The sequence below is a fragment of the Rhinopithecus bieti genome, unplaced genomic scaffold (assembly GCF_001698545.2).
Source record: "Rhinopithecus bieti isolate Rb0 unplaced genomic scaffold, ASM169854v2 scaffold_50517, whole genome shotgun sequence".
NCBI classification, from domain to species: Eukaryota; Metazoa; Chordata; class Mammalia; order Primates; family Cercopithecidae; genus Rhinopithecus; species Rhinopithecus bieti.
Window position 1 is genome coordinate 823,447 of NW_016819943.1, and position 18,067 is coordinate 841,513.

The 18,067-nt window shown below is 37.4% G+C and overlaps 1 protein-coding gene across 4 annotated transcripts in view; it reads right to left on the minus strand.

The window, feature by feature from the left end:
- The window catches only part of USP40 (ubiquitin specific peptidase 40), a 100,252-nt gene that overhangs the window by 65,578 nt on the left and 16,607 nt on the right, over positions 1-18,067 (minus strand). For all 4 annotated transcript variants that reach the window (XM_017859386.1, XM_017859383.1, XM_017859385.1 and 1 more), the window contains exons 7-10: positions 16,925-17,068; positions 14,653-14,781; positions 7,632-7,727; positions 5,715-5,822 (exon numbers count right to left, since the gene is read on the minus strand). In XM_017859386.1, the coding sequence (XP_017714875.1) occupies positions 5,715-5,822; positions 7,632-7,727; positions 14,653-14,781; positions 16,925-17,068 (477 nt within the window). The remainder of the gene's footprint in view (positions 1-5,714; positions 5,823-7,631; positions 7,728-14,652; positions 14,782-16,924; positions 17,069-18,067) is intronic.

Consider the following 18,067-nt stretch of genomic DNA (forward strand, 5'->3'; position numbering starts at 1 on the left):
GACCTCGTGATCCGCCCGTCTCGGCCTCCCAAAGTGCTGGGATTACAGGCTTGAGCCACCGCGCCCGGCCAGCAAACTTTTTCTTAAAAGAGCCAGATGGAAATATTTCAGAAGCAAAACTGAGAACATTACTTAGTACTCACTTCACCTTTTAAAAGTAACCATTTAAAATGTAAGGCATGTTCTTAGCTCAAGACTATAAGAACAGGCAGCAGGCCACATTTTGCCCACAGGCCATAGTTAGCTGAGCCCTACTGTAAGAGGAAGGACCATGACCCAGGGCTAAACTCTTCCCTAGAACTAAAGGCAAAATTGTAACAGACCCACCCTAAAGCCCAAAATTTAACTTCCACGGACTCTAAAAGATTCAAAGGTAATTTGAGGCCTTATTAGAATGCAATGCAAAGCTCTTTAGAGAAAAATAACATAATCCAGAGTCTCCACAACACATCATCCACAATATGAGATTATATGGACCAGGGGGGCAAGACATGGGGAGATGACAGTCAAAGGATACAAAGCCTCAATTCAATGGTAGGAATAAGTTGTTTTTCTTAAAAAATCTATTGCACAGCATGGTAAATACAGAAAATAATAACATACTGTAGATTTCAAAATCGCTGAGAGTAAATTTCACCACAAAAAATAAGTATTTGAGATGATGGATATGTTCATTGTTTAATTATTCTGTATTGTATTTGCAAATGAAAACATCAATCTGTACCCCTACAAATATATACAACTAAAATTTATCAATTTGTAATTAAAAAATAAAAATTTATATTGAAAAGATTATATGACATGCAAAGAAACGGGACAATGTTATTCATAATCAAGAGATGGAATGGTCAATTCAAAAGAGAATAAAAGAGTCAACAGAATCAAATTCAGAATTAATCTAGCTATAATAGCAAACAACTATTATAAATATGTTAAAAAATTTAAAGGAAAAGATGAATAGAATGGGTAAAGAGAAGGGGAATTTCAGCAGAGAAATGTACACTTTGAATAAGAACTAAGTGGAAAGACTACAACTAAAAAGTATAATATCTGAAATGTATAGCTCACTTGTTGGTCTTAACAGAAGAGTGGCTCAGTGGAAGAAAACATTAGCAAAGCTGAGGACAGGACAGATCAATGGAAATTGTCCAAATTGAAGTAGGAGAAGAAAAAAATGAAAGAACAAAACACCAGTCTGGCCAACATGGCAAAACCCTCATCTCTACAAAAAAATACAAAAAATTAGCTGGGTATGGTGACACATGCCAGTAATCTCAGCTACTCGGGAAGCTGAGGCTGGAGGATTGCTTGAGCCTGGTAGGCAGAGGTTGCAGCGAGCCGAGATTGCGCCCCTTCACTTCAGCCTGAGCAACAGAGTGAGACCCTGTCTCAAACAAAACAAAACAAAACAAAAGCCCCCAGAACATCTAAGACCTGAGAGGAATTATCAAATGGTCGAATATATACAGTTGGTCCTCAGTATCTGCAGTTTCCAAATCCACAGATTCAACCAACCATGAATCAAAAACATTAAAATAAATAACAGTATAATAGTGAAAAATAATAAAAATTTAAAATACAGTACAACAACTACTTACATAACATTTATATTGTATTAGGTTTGTTTCCTTTTTTTTTCTTTTGGAGACAGGGTCTCATTCTATTGCCCAGTCTGCAGTGCGGTGCATGATCATAGCTCACTGCAGCCTCGGACTCTTGGGCTTAAGCAATCCCCTCACCCTAGCTTCCCGAATAGCTGGGACTACATGTGCGTACCACCGTATCCAGCTAATTTTTAAATTTTTTGTACAGATGGGGTCTTGCTACGTTGCCAGGACTGGTCTTAAAATCCTGGGCTCAAGCAATCCTCTTGCCTAGACCTCCCTTTTGCTGGGATTACAGGTGTGAGCCACCACGCCCAGCCTATGTTAGGTATTACACATAATCTAGAGATAGCTCAAAGTATACAGGAGGATGTGACTAGGCCATATGCAAATACTATGCCATTTCATGAAAGAGACTTGAGCATCTGCAGATTTTGGTGTCATCTGGGGGTTCTAGAACCAATCCCCTATAGATATGGAAGGATGACTGTATATAGTTAGACTCCCAGAAAGAGAAAGAGAGATGAGGCAGAAAAAGAAATTGAAGAAATAATGGCCAAAATTTTTTCCAAAATTTTAAAAAAGACTTTGGACCACAGATGTTAAAAATACTTAGCAATAAAATGTAAATAAACACAAGGAACACAATACCTAAATACATTATTGTCAAACTGCTGAAAACCAAAGATTAAAAGAAAATCTTAAAAGCAGACCAAGAAAAAGAAACATTACATTCAAGAGAATGAAATAAAAAATGACAGTTGGCTTCTCATCCAACATACTGGAAGCCAGAACACAATGGGCCTCTCTAAAACACTGAGAAAAACACAAAAGTGATTAACCTAGAATTCTGTATCTATCAAAAATATCACTAAAAAATGAAGGTAAAATAAACATTTTCAGACAAAATCTGAAAGCACTTTTCACCTGCAATTCTGAACTTCAAGAAATGCTAAAGGAAACTCTCTAGGTTGAAGGGAAATGATATTAAATGCAAACCTGGATAAACAATGAGCAATAAACTCCAGAAAAGATAAATATAAAACACTATTCTTTCCTTAATTTACTTAAAAGTCACTAAAGTGTTTAAGCAGAGGTAGTAAAGTATAGTGGAATTTACATTATATGTAATGGTAAAATAGAAGGCAATAGTAGGAAAAATGGGGAAGAGAAAATGAAATTATACTATTGTAAGCATCTTACAGTATACATAAAGTGGTATAATATTAATTTGTAATTTACCATATTAATTTATACATAGTGTAATCACTACATAAAATTAAATACATAGATTAAAAGCCAACAAAAGAGATAAAATGGGACACTAAAATTTATTGATTAATCCAAAAGAAGGCAGGAAAGGAACAAGAAAATAACAAAGAATAGAGGAGAAATAGAAAACAAATAGTAAGAGAGATTAAAACCCAGCTATACAAATTATATTAATGTAAACAACTAAACATTCTAATAAAAAGGAAAAGATTGTCAAACTCTCTGTCATCTGATAGAAAATAGAATAGCAGAGAAAATCAACACAGGCAAAGTTGTTTTCTTGAAAAGTTTAATAAACTTGATAAACCCCAGCAATGAAAAAGAAAGCTAAAAAAGACAAATTATCAATATCAGAAATGAAAAAGGAAACATAAGTTCCTATGCTACAGACACTGAAATGATAATATGGTGAGATTTTAAACAACTTTATGCCAACAAATTTGACACCTCAGATAAATGAACCAATTCCTCAAAAACCATAATTTTCCAAAATAAACAAGAACCAACTTCATACTGAGACACACATGCATAAGAAAGCTTATATGGCTACATTAATACCAGACAAGGTAGATTTCAAGGCAAGGAATATTAGCAGAGACAAAGACAAGCATTTCTGGTGTGGCGGCTCATGCCTATAATCCCAGCACTTTGGGAGGCCAAGGTGGGAGGATCTCTTGAGCCCAGAAGTTTGAGACCAGCCTGGGCAACATACGGAGACACCATCTCTACAAAATAAAAAATATAAAAAAGAATACATAGCCCAGTGTGGCCAGGTGTGCCTCAACTACTCAGGAGGTTGAGCTAGGAGGATCACGTGGGCCCAGGAGATCGAGACTGCAGTGAGCTGGGATTGTGCTCCTACACTTCAGTCTGAGTGACAGAGCAAAACTCTGTCTCAAAAAAAAGGCAAGTGTTTCACATCAGGAGGCAGTAACAATACTAAGTGTGTACGTACCTAATAATATAGCTTCAGGAAGATACATGAAGCAAAAACTGTCAAAACTTTCTTTTAGCCGGGCGCGGTGGCTCAAGCCTGTAATCCCAGCACTTTGGGAGGCCGAGACGGGCGGATCACGAGGTCAGGAGATCGAGACCATCCTGGCTAACAAGGTGAAACCCTGTCTCTACTAAAAAACACAAAAAAACTATCCGGGCGAGGTGGCGGGCATCTGTAGTCCCAGCTACTCGGGAGGCTGAGGCAGGAGAATGGCGTAAACTCGGGAGGCGGAGCTTGCAGTGAGCTGAGATCCGGCCACTGCACTCCAGCCTGGGTGACAAAAGCGAGACTCCGTCTCAAAAAAAAAAAAACTTTCCTTTAAAAAAATGAGACAAATCCACAATTATAGTTGGGAGATTTAAAAATTCCTCAGTAATTAATAGAAAAGGCAAAACCATATATAATAAGAATAGAGAAGAAACAAAGAACACAATCAATTTGATCTAGTTGTCACTTGTGAAATGTTACTTCCAATAACGCAGAAAACAACTTCTTTAGTGAACACAGAACATTAAGCAGGATAGACAACACTCTGAACTGTAAAACAAGTCCTAATAATTTCAAAAGAACTGAACTCATAGAGTATGTTCTCAAAGTACAACGGCATTAATTAGAAATCAATTTACTGACATAACGAAAAGGTAACTAGAAACCCCCTAAATATTAGGAAATTAACCAATATACCTCCAAAGAACCCAAGGGCCAAAGAAAAAATAAGAGAAATTAGAAAATATTTCAAACTGAATGAAAATGAAAGCTTATTGAATATAACTGTCTGACTATATTCAGCAATGTAACTATATTCAACAATATAACTTGTTGAATATAACTAGTGCTTAGAATAAAATTTAGAGCTTTAAAAGTGTGTATTAGAAGGTTTAAAAAAAAAACTGAGTTACCAACCCAAGCAGCTAGAAAAAGATGATCAAATTAAGTCCCAAGAAGTAGAAGAAAGAAAATACTTTAAAATAAGAACAGATATCCATGAAATAGAAAAATAGAAAAACAATAGAGAAAATCAATAGCATTACATCAAATTATATCTAAGGCAAAATTTGGTTTCTTGAAAAGGTTTTTAAAAAATTAACTTGATGGCTGGGCAGATCACTTGAGTCCAGGAGTTTGAGACCAGCCTGGGTGACATGGCAAAACCTCGTCTCTACAAAAATTAGCTAGGTGTGGTGGCACATGCCTGTAGTACTAGCTAGCTACTCAGGAGGCTGAGGCAGGAGAATCACTGGCGCCTGGGAGGCAGAGGTTAGAGTGAGCTAAGATCGTGCCACTGTACGCCAGCCTGGGCAACAGAGTGGACCTCAACTCAAAAAAACAAACAAAAAAACCTTGATAACCCCCAAGCAAGACTGTTGAAAAAACATGAGAAAATAAAAATTATTAAGATCAGAAATGAAAAATGGAACATAGCTTCAGGTTCTACAGACACTAAAAGGATAATGAGATATTTTCAACAGGTTTATGCCAATAAATTTGATACCATAGATAAAAAGGCAAATTCCTTTACTAGAATTTTGTGTAAAAAAATCAAGTGAAATCTGGTTGAATACCTGAAGACATTTCTACAAGTAAAATGATAAGCTTTAGGGTATGAACTCTGACATTTTTTAGGAGTTGCTCCCCACTATTTTTGCTTACTTCTTGTTTCTATGATAAGTAACTCAGTAAATAATACTTAATAAGAAACTTAGTTGGATTCTAGCCATTATACAAATATGGTGACTTTATTTTCACCTATTTTAAATATCCTTCTGCAAGGAATTCATGTTGTTGGGATCATAATGAAATTTCTTAGGACTAGAACTTCCCAAAACGATGCCATGTATTACCTTCCGCAGTGGTCCATGCTGTTTTCTGTACTTCTTGTTCCAAGATATTCCTATCTTTTTCAAGAGTTTCTGGCCCAGCTGATCAACAGGAATTAGATTATTCTCCTCCTTACGAAAGAAACACAGTCACTTAAGAAAATCTGATGAGAAATAATTGCATACTTACAAATTCAAAGAGACCAACAGGATTATGCCTAATTAAACATGCCTAGAACAGCAAACATGTAAGTTGATTCAATCACAATTATTATAAAAAGTTTTTTAAAAACTGGTTGAGCCTCAGTTGAGAAAACTTGGATTTTTGCTATTTTCCATGTGTCACAGTTTAACCATTTGAAGAGCAATATCAAAAGTAGCCCAAGGTTTGGTAAATTCCCAACATTAAAAAGGAATTTGTCATTTAAATATGTAAATTACTGATATTAAACAAGAATTTTGGAAGAAATACGTAAGTGCAAAAACAAAGATGATTAATGTCTTATCTAAATGTTTTGAAGTATAAACAAGTTCTAAAAGGGGGTGAGATGTAGCTGTGACAGGCTGAATTGTATCTCCCCAAAATTCATATGTTGCATTTTTAACCTACAGTATTTCAGAATGTGACTACATTTGGAGATTAGACCTTTAAAGAGGTGATTAAGGAGGCTGGGCGCGGTGGCTCAAGCCTGTAATCCCAGCACTTTGGGAAGCCAAGACGGGCGGATCACGAGGTCAGGAGATGGAGACCATCCTGGCAAACACGGTGAAACCCCGTCTCTACTAAAAAATACAAAAAACTAGCCGGGCGAGGTGGCGGGCGCCTGTAGTCCCAGCTACTCGGGAGGCTGAGGCAGGAGAATGGCGTGAACCCGGGAGGCGGAGCTTGCAGTGAGCCGAGATCCAGCCACTGTGCTCCAGCCTGGGCAACACAGCCAGACTCCGTCTCAAAAAAAAAGAAAAAAACAGAGATGATTAAGGTAAAACGAGGCTGTTTTCCATTTTAGAGTAGGCCCTAAGTAAACCTGACTGGCATTCTCAGAAGAAGACGAAGTTTGGACAAAGTAACACCGGGAAGCACACACACAGAAGAAACACCATGTGAGGACACAGGAAGAAGACAGCCATCCGCAAGCCAAGGAGAGAGGTCTCAGAAGAAACCTAAACTGCCAACACCTTGATCTTGAACTTTAGCCTTCAAAACTATCAGAAGATACATTTCTATCATCTAAGCCATGCAGTCTGTGGCATTTTGTCATGGCAGCCCTAGCAAATTCATACAGTCACCATAGATCAATATAATTAAAGTATTCAGCCCAGGTCCCTAGCAGGAAGTATAGCAAATCATTTATTAAGGATGAATGAATAAATGAAAGAAGACCTCACATATTTAAAACAGCATATTAAACAAACTTTAAAAGTCATATACTTGAGATATTATCAGTGACTACTAGGAATGAAAAAGGGGACATAATTTCAGGTCACATAGACATTAAAAGGATAATATAGAAATGCAATAAATTGCAAACAGCATTTAGTAAAGCTCAATTTGGTTTAAAATGACAATAACAGCCAAAAAAATCATAACCCAATTCCAATATATGTAAATAAACATAAAGAAAACAGAATGCAAAGAATATATATCAAAGTGCTTACAGTAACTGTATCTGGCCTATTTATACTTTTCATCTTTTTTATATATTTTCTGTCTTTTTTTCTTGAATTTTCTACCATGAATATGTATTTCATTCATAACTAGAAAATCCCCACAAAAATCATTAAAATACAGATACAGAGAATGTCCTTAAGGAAAAAGACTATGAATGGTAATAATATCACATCTAGCAACTAAACCGCACATATTCTTACATATATACACACATGCACACATACACACAATACATACATACACACAATTACTTACACACACACATACTCTACCTCTAATAAGATTGCTTTTAGAATCATCAGTGGATGATCAATCTCTTCTTCACTCTGGAGATCTTTCAGATTCACATCTGGTTTCCTTTTTTCCTCCTAGGAAGGAAAACAACATGAGTTTCTATCACTAACCACTCAAAAAGTAACAAAATAGGAATGTTAGCTAGGCACAGATCACACCTATAATCCCAGCAATTTGGGAGGCCGAGGCAGAGGGACTGCTTGAGCCCAAGAGTTCAAGACCAGCCTGGGCAACATAGACCAGGACACTCTACAAAAAATAAAAAAAAAAAAAATTAGCCAGGAGGTTAAGGTGGGAAGATTGCTTGAGCCCAGGAAGTCAAGGCTGCAGTGAGCTGTGATCACATCACTGCACTCCAGCATGGGTGACAGAGCAAGAAGTTAACAAAAAAAAAAGAAAAAGGTTTCAAGATGATGAAACGGCGGTAAAAACATCACAGTAATCTGCATATGCTTGGAATCAGGCAGACCTTGCTTTGAATTCCAGCTCCTCGTTGAATATTTTCCAGCTTAGCACTACTTTAGCTACATTTTACATAATTTGATATGTGGAGTTTTCATTAAAATTCAGTTCAAAGTATTTTCTGGCCTTCGTCCCGTACGGTCTCATTCACTTGTGCTGACCTAAGGAAATTCTACTCATCTTTGCAGGCCAGGCTCAGCTTAAATACTCCTTTCTATTTCCTGATCATCCAAGTTTTCACCCCATTTTACGAAGGTATTGGGGAATATGTCAAAATTCCCCTGGTAAGTTATTTTCATTGCCTTTTTTTTCCATACATGCCATCTTGCAAAAGTATTTTAAATTGACTTAAAACCAGAAATATAGAGAGTCATAAACAATGCAAGCCAAAAATAAATAATCAATAAGTGATGGAAAAATATGGCAGGCCAGATACAATCATCCTGCTACAAAATTACTAAAATGGTAGATAAAGTAAAACCAAAACAAATAAAAACATCTTAAACACACTATGGCTACAAGAACATCAGGGAAAACTCTTCCGAGGTCAAAAAGTGAAATGGGAATGTGGGGAAGAAATCCAGAGATGAGGCCTCTGGCTCTGCAACTGCTATAGCCAGAGTAGTTAGGTTCCCCCCAAATTCATACGTTGAAATCTAATCACCAGTGCAATAGTATTATGAGGTGGGGTCTTCAGGAGATAATTAGATCACAAAAGATGAGCCCTCGTGAATGGGATTAGTGCCTTTATAAAAAAGGCCTGAAGGAGTTTTGTTTGACCTTTCTGCCATGTGAGGACACAGCAAGAAAGTGTCATCTACGGCCGGGTGCGGTGGCTCAAGCCTGTAATCCCAGCACTTTGGGAGGCCGAGACAGGCGGATCACGAGGTCAGGAGATTGAGACCATCCTGGCTAACACGGTGAAACCCCGTCTCTACTAAAAAATACAAAAAACTAGCCGGGCAAGGTGGCGGGCGCCTGTAGTCCCAGCTACTCGGGAGGCTGAGGCAGGAGAATGGCGTAAACCCGGGAGGCGGAGCTTGCAGTGAGCTGAGATCCGGCCACTGCACTCCAGCCTGGGCGACAGAGCGAGACTCCGTCTCAAACAAAAAAAAAAGAAAAAAGAAAGTGTCATCTATGAAGCACAGCAAGTCCTCACAGACACAAAATCTGCTGGTACCTTAATCTTGACTTCCCAGCCTCCAGAACTGTGAGCAATAAATTTCTGTTGTTTATAAATTACCCAGTCTAAGTGTTGTGATAGAGCAGCCTAAGCCTGAATGGACTAAGACACTGATCTTGCTGACACTGAACTTCCATTGTGATGCCCATACAGGACAGAGTTGGGGAGAGAAAGCCTAGGCCTACCCAAAGGGGGGAGTCGAGGGACTCATCTTTCAAACAACAATCAATTCTCCAATTCTCTGACATCAACTAGGTGTCACACAATTGTATTCAATTCTGACACTATCTGGTGATAGCACAGACTCCATAAGTTGAGGACTCAGTCCCATAAGACTGTCCCCTACTTCAAACACCAACCACATACGGGGTCCTTAGGGTACTCACATTTCTGCCTGGCTGAACACAAATTCTAGGGTTCCCTTCACCCCAACTCAGGTTCATAATTTTCTGGAATAACAGTAAGAACTCAGGAACTTATACTACACTTTATTATAAAGGATATAAATGAATAGCCAGATGGAGACAGACATAGGGCAAGGTCCAGAAGGGCCCAGGGTTCAGGAAACTCTGTTTCCGTGGAGTCGTGGTGGCCACCCTCCCAGCATGAAAATGTGTTCACCAACCCAGAAATGCCCCAAACCTCATTTTTCAAGAGGTTTCACTGAAGTTTCATTACAGAGGCATGACCGATTAAACAAATCACTGGTCATTGGTGACTGAACTCAATTTCCTGTCTCTCTCCCCTCCCCAAGGTCAGGGAAGCAGGGTTAAAAGTTTCAACCCTCTAATAATGGGACTGACTTCTCTGGCAACCAGCCTCCATCCTGAGGCATCTAAGAGTGACTTCATTAACATCAGCTCAGGTATGGTGGAAAGGGCCCATTATGAATAACAAAAGACACTCCAATCACTCAGGAAATTCCAAGGAGCTCTGTGCTAGGAACAGGAACTGGAAAGGATGACCAAATATATACTTTTTAATATATCACAATGATAAAATGCAGCAAAAAGCTGGAATCCCTAAATGGTTATACCTTCAATATAAGCACAACCTAGAGAAAAATCCACCTTACAATAAAGGACAATGAGGAACTGGCTTGCCTTGACCTTGATACTGGATGAAGAAGGAAAAATGTCCTTAAATCACAAGTAGGTCCTCATGTGGGTTTGTGTCCCAAATTCCTACTGGTTGTTTTGCTCTAAAACCATCAAGTTGATTTTAATGTTGTTAAGGGCTAGTAGTGATCCCAGGCTTGTGTTAGAGACAAACACAAATCTTTCTTGGAAGAAGGCACTTTTAACTCAGTCCTCAAATTACTCCCGTCAATCAAGTTCTTAAAAAGCAAACAAACAAACAAAGCAAGAAGCCTACAGTCCACAATACCAAAATCACAAGGAAATAGAATCAGCAACATCAGAAGATAACCAAGTCAGACCTACAAAGTCTTCAGATGCTGCAATTATCAGAGAGAAAATAAGAAAATAAGTATGTTTAACGTGCTTGAAGAAATTTATGACAATGGAGTAAGAGTTTTAAAAATGACAGGAGGGAAGAGGCAAATCGGCATTGTAGGGATGATGCTTGAGCCTATGAGCCCAACACATGACAAGTTGATCCAGGTGACATATAGGCTGGGCCCAGTCCTCCTCCACTCTGCCAGTGTCTGACCCTGGCCATGTTGGGACAGGTTGGTCCAGTCATAGAGCTGCCAACTGGGTGCTGTCATGGAGCCTTCTTTGCCCCACTTCCTCAAATGTGCAAGATGATGTTCCAAATGATGCCAACCATCTGTGAAGCCGAAGTCCCCCCAGGAAGTTGGAGGCATGGATCAGGCTCCTCTTTATAGCCCCATCTACATTTATGTTTTGCAGTTAGTAGCCTCCATGCTAGAAGAAAGGGATCATCTTCTAGGCACACTAAGAGAGACTAAAATGTTGGCTTTAACCCAGGGAAAATTACATGAGGTTGGTCCTGAAAACTACTCCTTACAGGCAGTACCTACTAAAAGAACTCCATGTACGCAGAGCACAGTTCCTTGAAAGGGAAGAAGTAATTGCTGAACTATAAGTAGAAAGAACACTACCTGGCTACGATTAGAATATTTGGGACCCTTCGTGGGCACAGGGGATCTGTCAGAATAATGGTAGTAAAGAGACAAACACAGTGTCCACCAGATATATCTACTGCAGGTGAAATTCTTAAAGCATAAAATCATTATCTGAACACCATGAAGCTCTGGATGAAAAGCTAGTGATTCTTAAAGAACAGAACAATAAGAAAAAGAATTAAATGGGATGCTTGACAGCCATTAACAAGAAAACATACCAATCACAATATTCTATTGTTCTCTAAACCCCGAGAAAGACCTTGCTAAGGTGTTAGAGCTTCAAAAAATGGACAGGCAGTGCAGAGACTGAAGCCAAATGAAGGAATGCCTGCCTGCCCTTCGAGTCATGTCACAGAACTGTGAAGAGATCCTGATGCTGCTAGAAAGAAGCTGATCAATTCTGAAGAAATGAGCACAAAACTGCACAAAAGATGTCCAGGAAACCACAACCCAAAAGAAAGTCAAGGAAGAGAGAATCACTACTCTGAAAACATGCTGTCTCACCAGTGTGAAGCTGCCTTTGTGCATGACCTCAAAGATAAATGTGAAGATGAAATTGCAAACAGATACTTTATGCATCAAAAAACTGAGGATAAATATTGCCAGCTAGAAAAATACCTCAAATCTTCAAACTGGCTGAGCAAAAACTGTAGCAGCCATTGAGGTGGCTGGGCTGACAGAGAGGCTGGAGCACTTCCTAAAACTGAAGAGAGACACAGCAATATTGAAAAAAGTCACAACAGTTGGAGGCACAACTGGAAGAAAAGAGCCACAAACTGCAATGGGAATGGGCAAGGCAAAAAAAATGAACACCATAATAAACATTTACCTGACCTGGTGACAAGCTTCGATCAGAATCTAACGAAAGCCTTCATCTTAGAGAGCAAAATAAAGCCTATTTGATAATTAAGGGGAGTTTAAGGCAGAGTGAGAAGGCCACTTTCTTAAGGATTCTCTACTACGGGAAACTAAAAATACAAGAAGGTAGTTCAAGGGAAGGTATAGTATCACAATACAGATCAGCTCAAATTAAACATGGTAACGTTGAGGGCTGAAACACAGCTGATGAGGATAACGAGTGTCTCACTTCATCTAATTGGGAAGGTGCCCGACAAGATGGTGTCTTGGCAAATGTGGCACAAGCACTTGAGAGCAATGCTTGTACAGCTTTCCCAAGCCAGAACGGGAGTTCCATTCACTGCAGTAAGTAAAAGAAATGAAGGCAAAGGATTTGGACAGGTAAAACAAAACGGTCTTTTTCCATAGATGACTTCAATATAAGAGTATTTAGCAATATTATTGGTTGTTAGTATATACATTGTTTAATATTTTATATATTTTAGTATATAAAATCAACATACTAACGAAAGCTGCATTTCAATATACCAGCCACAAACACTCCAGAAAACACAAAATTGAGGCATAGACCATCTCCCTGGAAAACACGTTCCTGGTAGAACACAGTTTGACTTTTTTCATATCCAAACTTTACAGAACATCTATCTCTCAATATGTTCCAAATACAACTGATAGAACGTCAGAAATACAGATGAACATTTTGAAAAGCTGGCTGAGCGTCGTCAAAGGGACTGTGCATCTTGGATACTGCTGGCACCATGAGATGCCATATTACAACTACATGTGGAGCAAGTATTTGTCAACAACAGCATTCACTTTCTGATAATAGGAAGCTACGCTTTAAGCATTTTACATCCTAACATGACAGTTTGTGACTTACCTATAGACGTTTTACTGTGTTTGGGGTTGATGTGTAATAGATTATAATTTCCTAGGAACTAGACACCAGTTAGCACTTTCCCTCAGAACATTTGTAAATTTTTTTTTTGAGAAATAGTATAAAACATTTTAGTAAGACATTAAAGGGACTTTAGAAAATGAAAAGGTATATCTTGTGTACATATGAAGACCGGAAATCCCATTGAGTATGTGTGTGTAAGTGTGTATGTGCACACACGTGTGCATCTGTGAGACTACTGACAAGGTGATTCTAGAAATGTACACAGAAGCATAAAAAATGAAGACAGGTCCCACACTCCTGAAGAATAACAGCATGTAGGGAGACTTGTCCTACCAGAGATCAAGATTATTATAAAGCTATGGAAATTGACAATGCGGTATTTGTCCAGGAATAGAAAAAAAATGAACAATGGAATAGAATAGAGAGCTGAAAAACAGACTCACACAAAAATGAACAGTAGACATAATAGAACTGGCATAGTAGATTGGTAGAGAAAAACTGATTACTCAATAAATAGAAATGGGTAATTTTTTCAAGTGGAAAAAAATCCTTCTTATACCTCACACAGGAAACCATTCTAGGAAAATCAAAGTTTTAAATGTAATTCAATCAGTGGTTATTGAGCACTGTTTCAAAGAGCAACCATGAAAGACATGACTACGCAGTCATATTATAAAATAGGACAAAATTCACCCTGGTCTTAAATCCTATTGTGCAAGCTATAGACACGGGATTTATTGTTTTTATCACATGTTCACCTACCATCTGCAGGATACAAAATTAATATTGTGTGTTATCTAAATCAATGCTCATTTTATTTTTCAGAAAAAATTCAATAATGGTCAGCTATAGGTATTGTGCTATGTCTTTATGATAATGGAGTAACTGTATAGGTAAGGAATGGTTCCAGATTAGAGGAGATATCAGAGATAACTAAATACCATGCTTGACACTGGATTTGACACTAGAGTGGGGGAAAAATTGCCATGAAGGATGTGAACTGGAAACTGGTGGAATCTGAACATAACTAAGTATTAGACAACAGTATTATATCCATGTTAGAAGATCCCGATTTTAATCAATGTTCATGTAAGATAATATCCTTGGTATTAGAAGATAAACACTGAAGTATTTAGTAGTAAAGGAACCTGGTGTCTTCAACTTAATTTCAAACGGTTCGCATTAATAATGATAATGTTAATAATGTGTCTGTGTATACACATGCACAAATGTGGCAAAATGTTCATCAGAGAATCTAGGTAAAGGGTATACAGGAGGGGTTTTTACTATTCTGGTAATTTTTCTGTATGTGTGAAATTATTTAGAAATAGAAATTTAAAACTTGTATCTGTATTAACTTTCAGTGCCTATCAAAGTTTTCTACAGAGTGGATATAAAACAAATGGTAAACAAAATATCCTCAACAAAATAATAGGAATAGAAAAGAAATTGCAAAGATATTTCTAAATCAATTTCTATACGTACTTGAAATTGCCAGTTTCCCAAATGATCAACATCTTTAATATATACATGGTAATGGCCTCCGTAGCAGCCACCTTTGTGTATAATAACTGAGAAGAGGTCATACATATATTCTAAGTCATCCAATTCATTCTAAAAGAAAAAAGAAGATAAATATTGATACAGTTTTCCTAAAATGCTAAGATAATAATCAAAAGAAAAAATAATTTCAACTACTGAAACTAATAAGAAACTTCACTGTTGTTGTTAAGAGTAAAGATGAATTCAAGTAATTGGCTTTAAATTTAAAATTAATTAATTTTAAATTAATTGATCTAATGGCCAGTCACACTACACCAATCAAATTCTGCCTCTTAGCTGACCATGAACACATGTACCTGAAAAATACGTTACTTTTATGTACTTTGGCTAAGACTATGTAAGCCAATAAAACAATGAAACATGTTACCCTATCAGTGAGTCTGTTGCAGAAATTTTTAGCAAGAGAAACCCATCTTCGTACAATACCTATTTATGCTATTTTATAGATGCACTCTTCTTTTAAAATGCATCACCTTTTTTAAAATTGATACATATCTAGTTTAAATTGTCCTCTATTTCAACTAGGTTGTCATGTGCCTCAAAGTCAAAGCCAGATTAACTATCACCCCTCCTGACACTAGAGTCCTCTGTATAGAATAGGAACTTAGTAATTATGACTATCATTTGGTTTTGTTTAGAGGCAGTTTAGCGGAAGAGGTTCTTTCTTGTTTTATTATAACATTTTCTACAATTAATATGCTCCATAATCATGAGTGATCTAACAGAGGTACTTCTACACTAGCAATTAAAACAAAATAAAATAAAAGCTACTTTAGATTAAGGGGTGCTTTAAAGATGTTTGTTTAAATTTCTGATGTAGAAGAAAAAAGAAGCCTTTTTCACATCTGAGGGATCTAAAACTAAATGATATAAGCTCTCTTCTGGCTTTGACATCTAAACTCACTCAGCGCTCATCTGTGATGTTCAGATGTACATATGGTGGCCCCTTGATGGGTATCAGTTATTTTAAGAATTTATTTGCTTAAAATATTAAACTTTTTAAGTGGGCAGTTTAAAACGTCTAGTACAGGCAAAAGACAAGGTGTATACAAAGATGCACAGTGACTTTTTTCCATTAATACAGAAATCCAAAAGTAAAATTAATGTGGACTTCCTAGATAAGTGCTCAATTTCTTCACTTATTTCAGTTTTGTTACATCAAAGTATGTTAAAATCATGTGACAAACTATCTTTTATAAAACAAGAAACAATTATATTAACTAACTCTGGGAAAATTATTTATTTGGGTATGTCAATAATAGCCTCAGGGGCACAGAATATTAGAACCTTTGAGTGGTAATTCAAACAACAACAACAACAACAACAACAAATCCAAAAAGCTCAATAATTTGGCTTGAAGTAAAGGAAGGCCCATGTGTGAAGATCCTGAATTTAAGAAATGTTTATAAAAAGATTACTTTTTTTACACAGAAACTCAATAGCTAGCTAATAAATGTTCTATTCTGAAAAAACATATAAGAATGATTTGTGATAAAAAGTAATTACTCATTTCACCCAGACCTTGGCATGTACAGCAATGTTATAAAAAACATTTTTAAATGGCTCATAAAGTAGGTTGGTTTTGTAATTAATTTGTTTTCAAAACCTCTTCTTTCCCTATATCTTAAGGATTACAAATTCTAGACTAGTGAATTTCCATTTGCCTCTTGACTTTCTAGATGCATAAATTCATTATTACATGTAAAATAAACTAAATCCAAATCAGTGGTACCAATTAATCGAAGTTTTCTAAATGCAGGGTAACTTCTAATTTTGTTCTTAAATTTTTATTTCAAATATTTTAAAGAAGGGTTTAATAAAAAGAAGGGAACAAATCTATACTTTGAAAATTCAAAATGACTGTAAATAAATCAGTGGTTCTTGAGCAGGGTCAATCTTGCCCACGCTGTCCTCCCAGAAGACATATTTGGCTTTGTCTGAAGACAGTTTTGGTTGTCACAACTGAGGGAGGGGGAGTTAGGATGCTACTGTCATCCAATAGGTAGAGGGCAGGGACGCTGCTAAACACCCTAATGCATAAGACAGTCTCCCTCAACATAGAATAATTTAACTCAAAATGTCAATAGTGCCAAGGTTTAGAGATTCTCACAATAAACCAACTGAAAATCAGGTCAATAATAGATTCAGTCTTGAGAGGGGAAAAGAAAGAATTTAAAAATAAAATAGTTCAAACCTGTTCACAAAAGGGCTTGAGATTGATCCGGAGAGGGAATGTATAACAGCTAGTTTCCTTGTAGCGTTCGCATTTCACAAAATCAAAATTAAATCTTAGTAATGAAACAGTAAGAAAAGGAGGCAGCTTACGTAATTTGGCCGACTGTTAAAAGAAAAATTTACAAAGCTTTTTAAAAACAGGGTTATATAAAAGGATACATAATGTTTCTTAAGGTCTGAAAAAACAACATATGACACAGGTCTAAGAGAAATATTACATCAACTCATTACCATGGATTCAACACAACTCGATATCAACTCATCTATTTTATGGGTCTAAAGGTAAAGCCACTCATTTGTGCTTACAATTAATAATTTATAAGCTAGTTTTATCTTTAGTGTTCATATCCTGAAATAGTATTTGATGACTGGTGCCTATTTCCTGCCCAATTTCTGACCTTTTACTTTCATACTTGGTGTCTCCACTTTACCTGGCAGGTCTACAGTTCTTCCTAATCAGTGAAGAACTGGAGCTCTCAACCTGAGACCTATGAACCTGTTTTAAAGGATCTGAAATGATAAAAAATTCTATGTGCATATGTATTTTTTTCTGAGGAGAAGACTCATAGCTTTCATGAGACTTGCAGAAGGCCTCTAACTTCCCCAAGGGCTAAGATCTATTGATTGGGATTAAGCTGCTTTTTAAGAGTATCAGCTGTGCCCAACCTCTGGGATTATTGGTCTGTGAGGAGAAAAAAATCCTCCCTGATATATAAAATTACCCATAATCATATATCTCTAACAGTGCTAAAAATATATTTAAAAAAACAGTTCTATGGGCGGAGCAAGATGGCCGAATAGGAAGAGTTCCAGTCTCCAACTCCCGGCGCAAGTGACACAGAAGACCGGTGATTTCTGCATTTTCATCTGAGACTCCACCTCTGGGGACAGGGCACTGCTAAAAAACAACAGGGGAAGCAGCAGAGGCCTGTGCAGACCCGAACGACTCTGTCTGACAGCTTTGAAGAGAGCAGTGGATCTCCCAACACGGAGGTTGAGATCTGAGAAGGGACAGACTGCCTGCTCAAGTGGGTCCCTGACCCCTGAGTAGCCTAACTGGGAGACATCCCCCACTAAGGGGAGTCTGACACCCCACACCTCA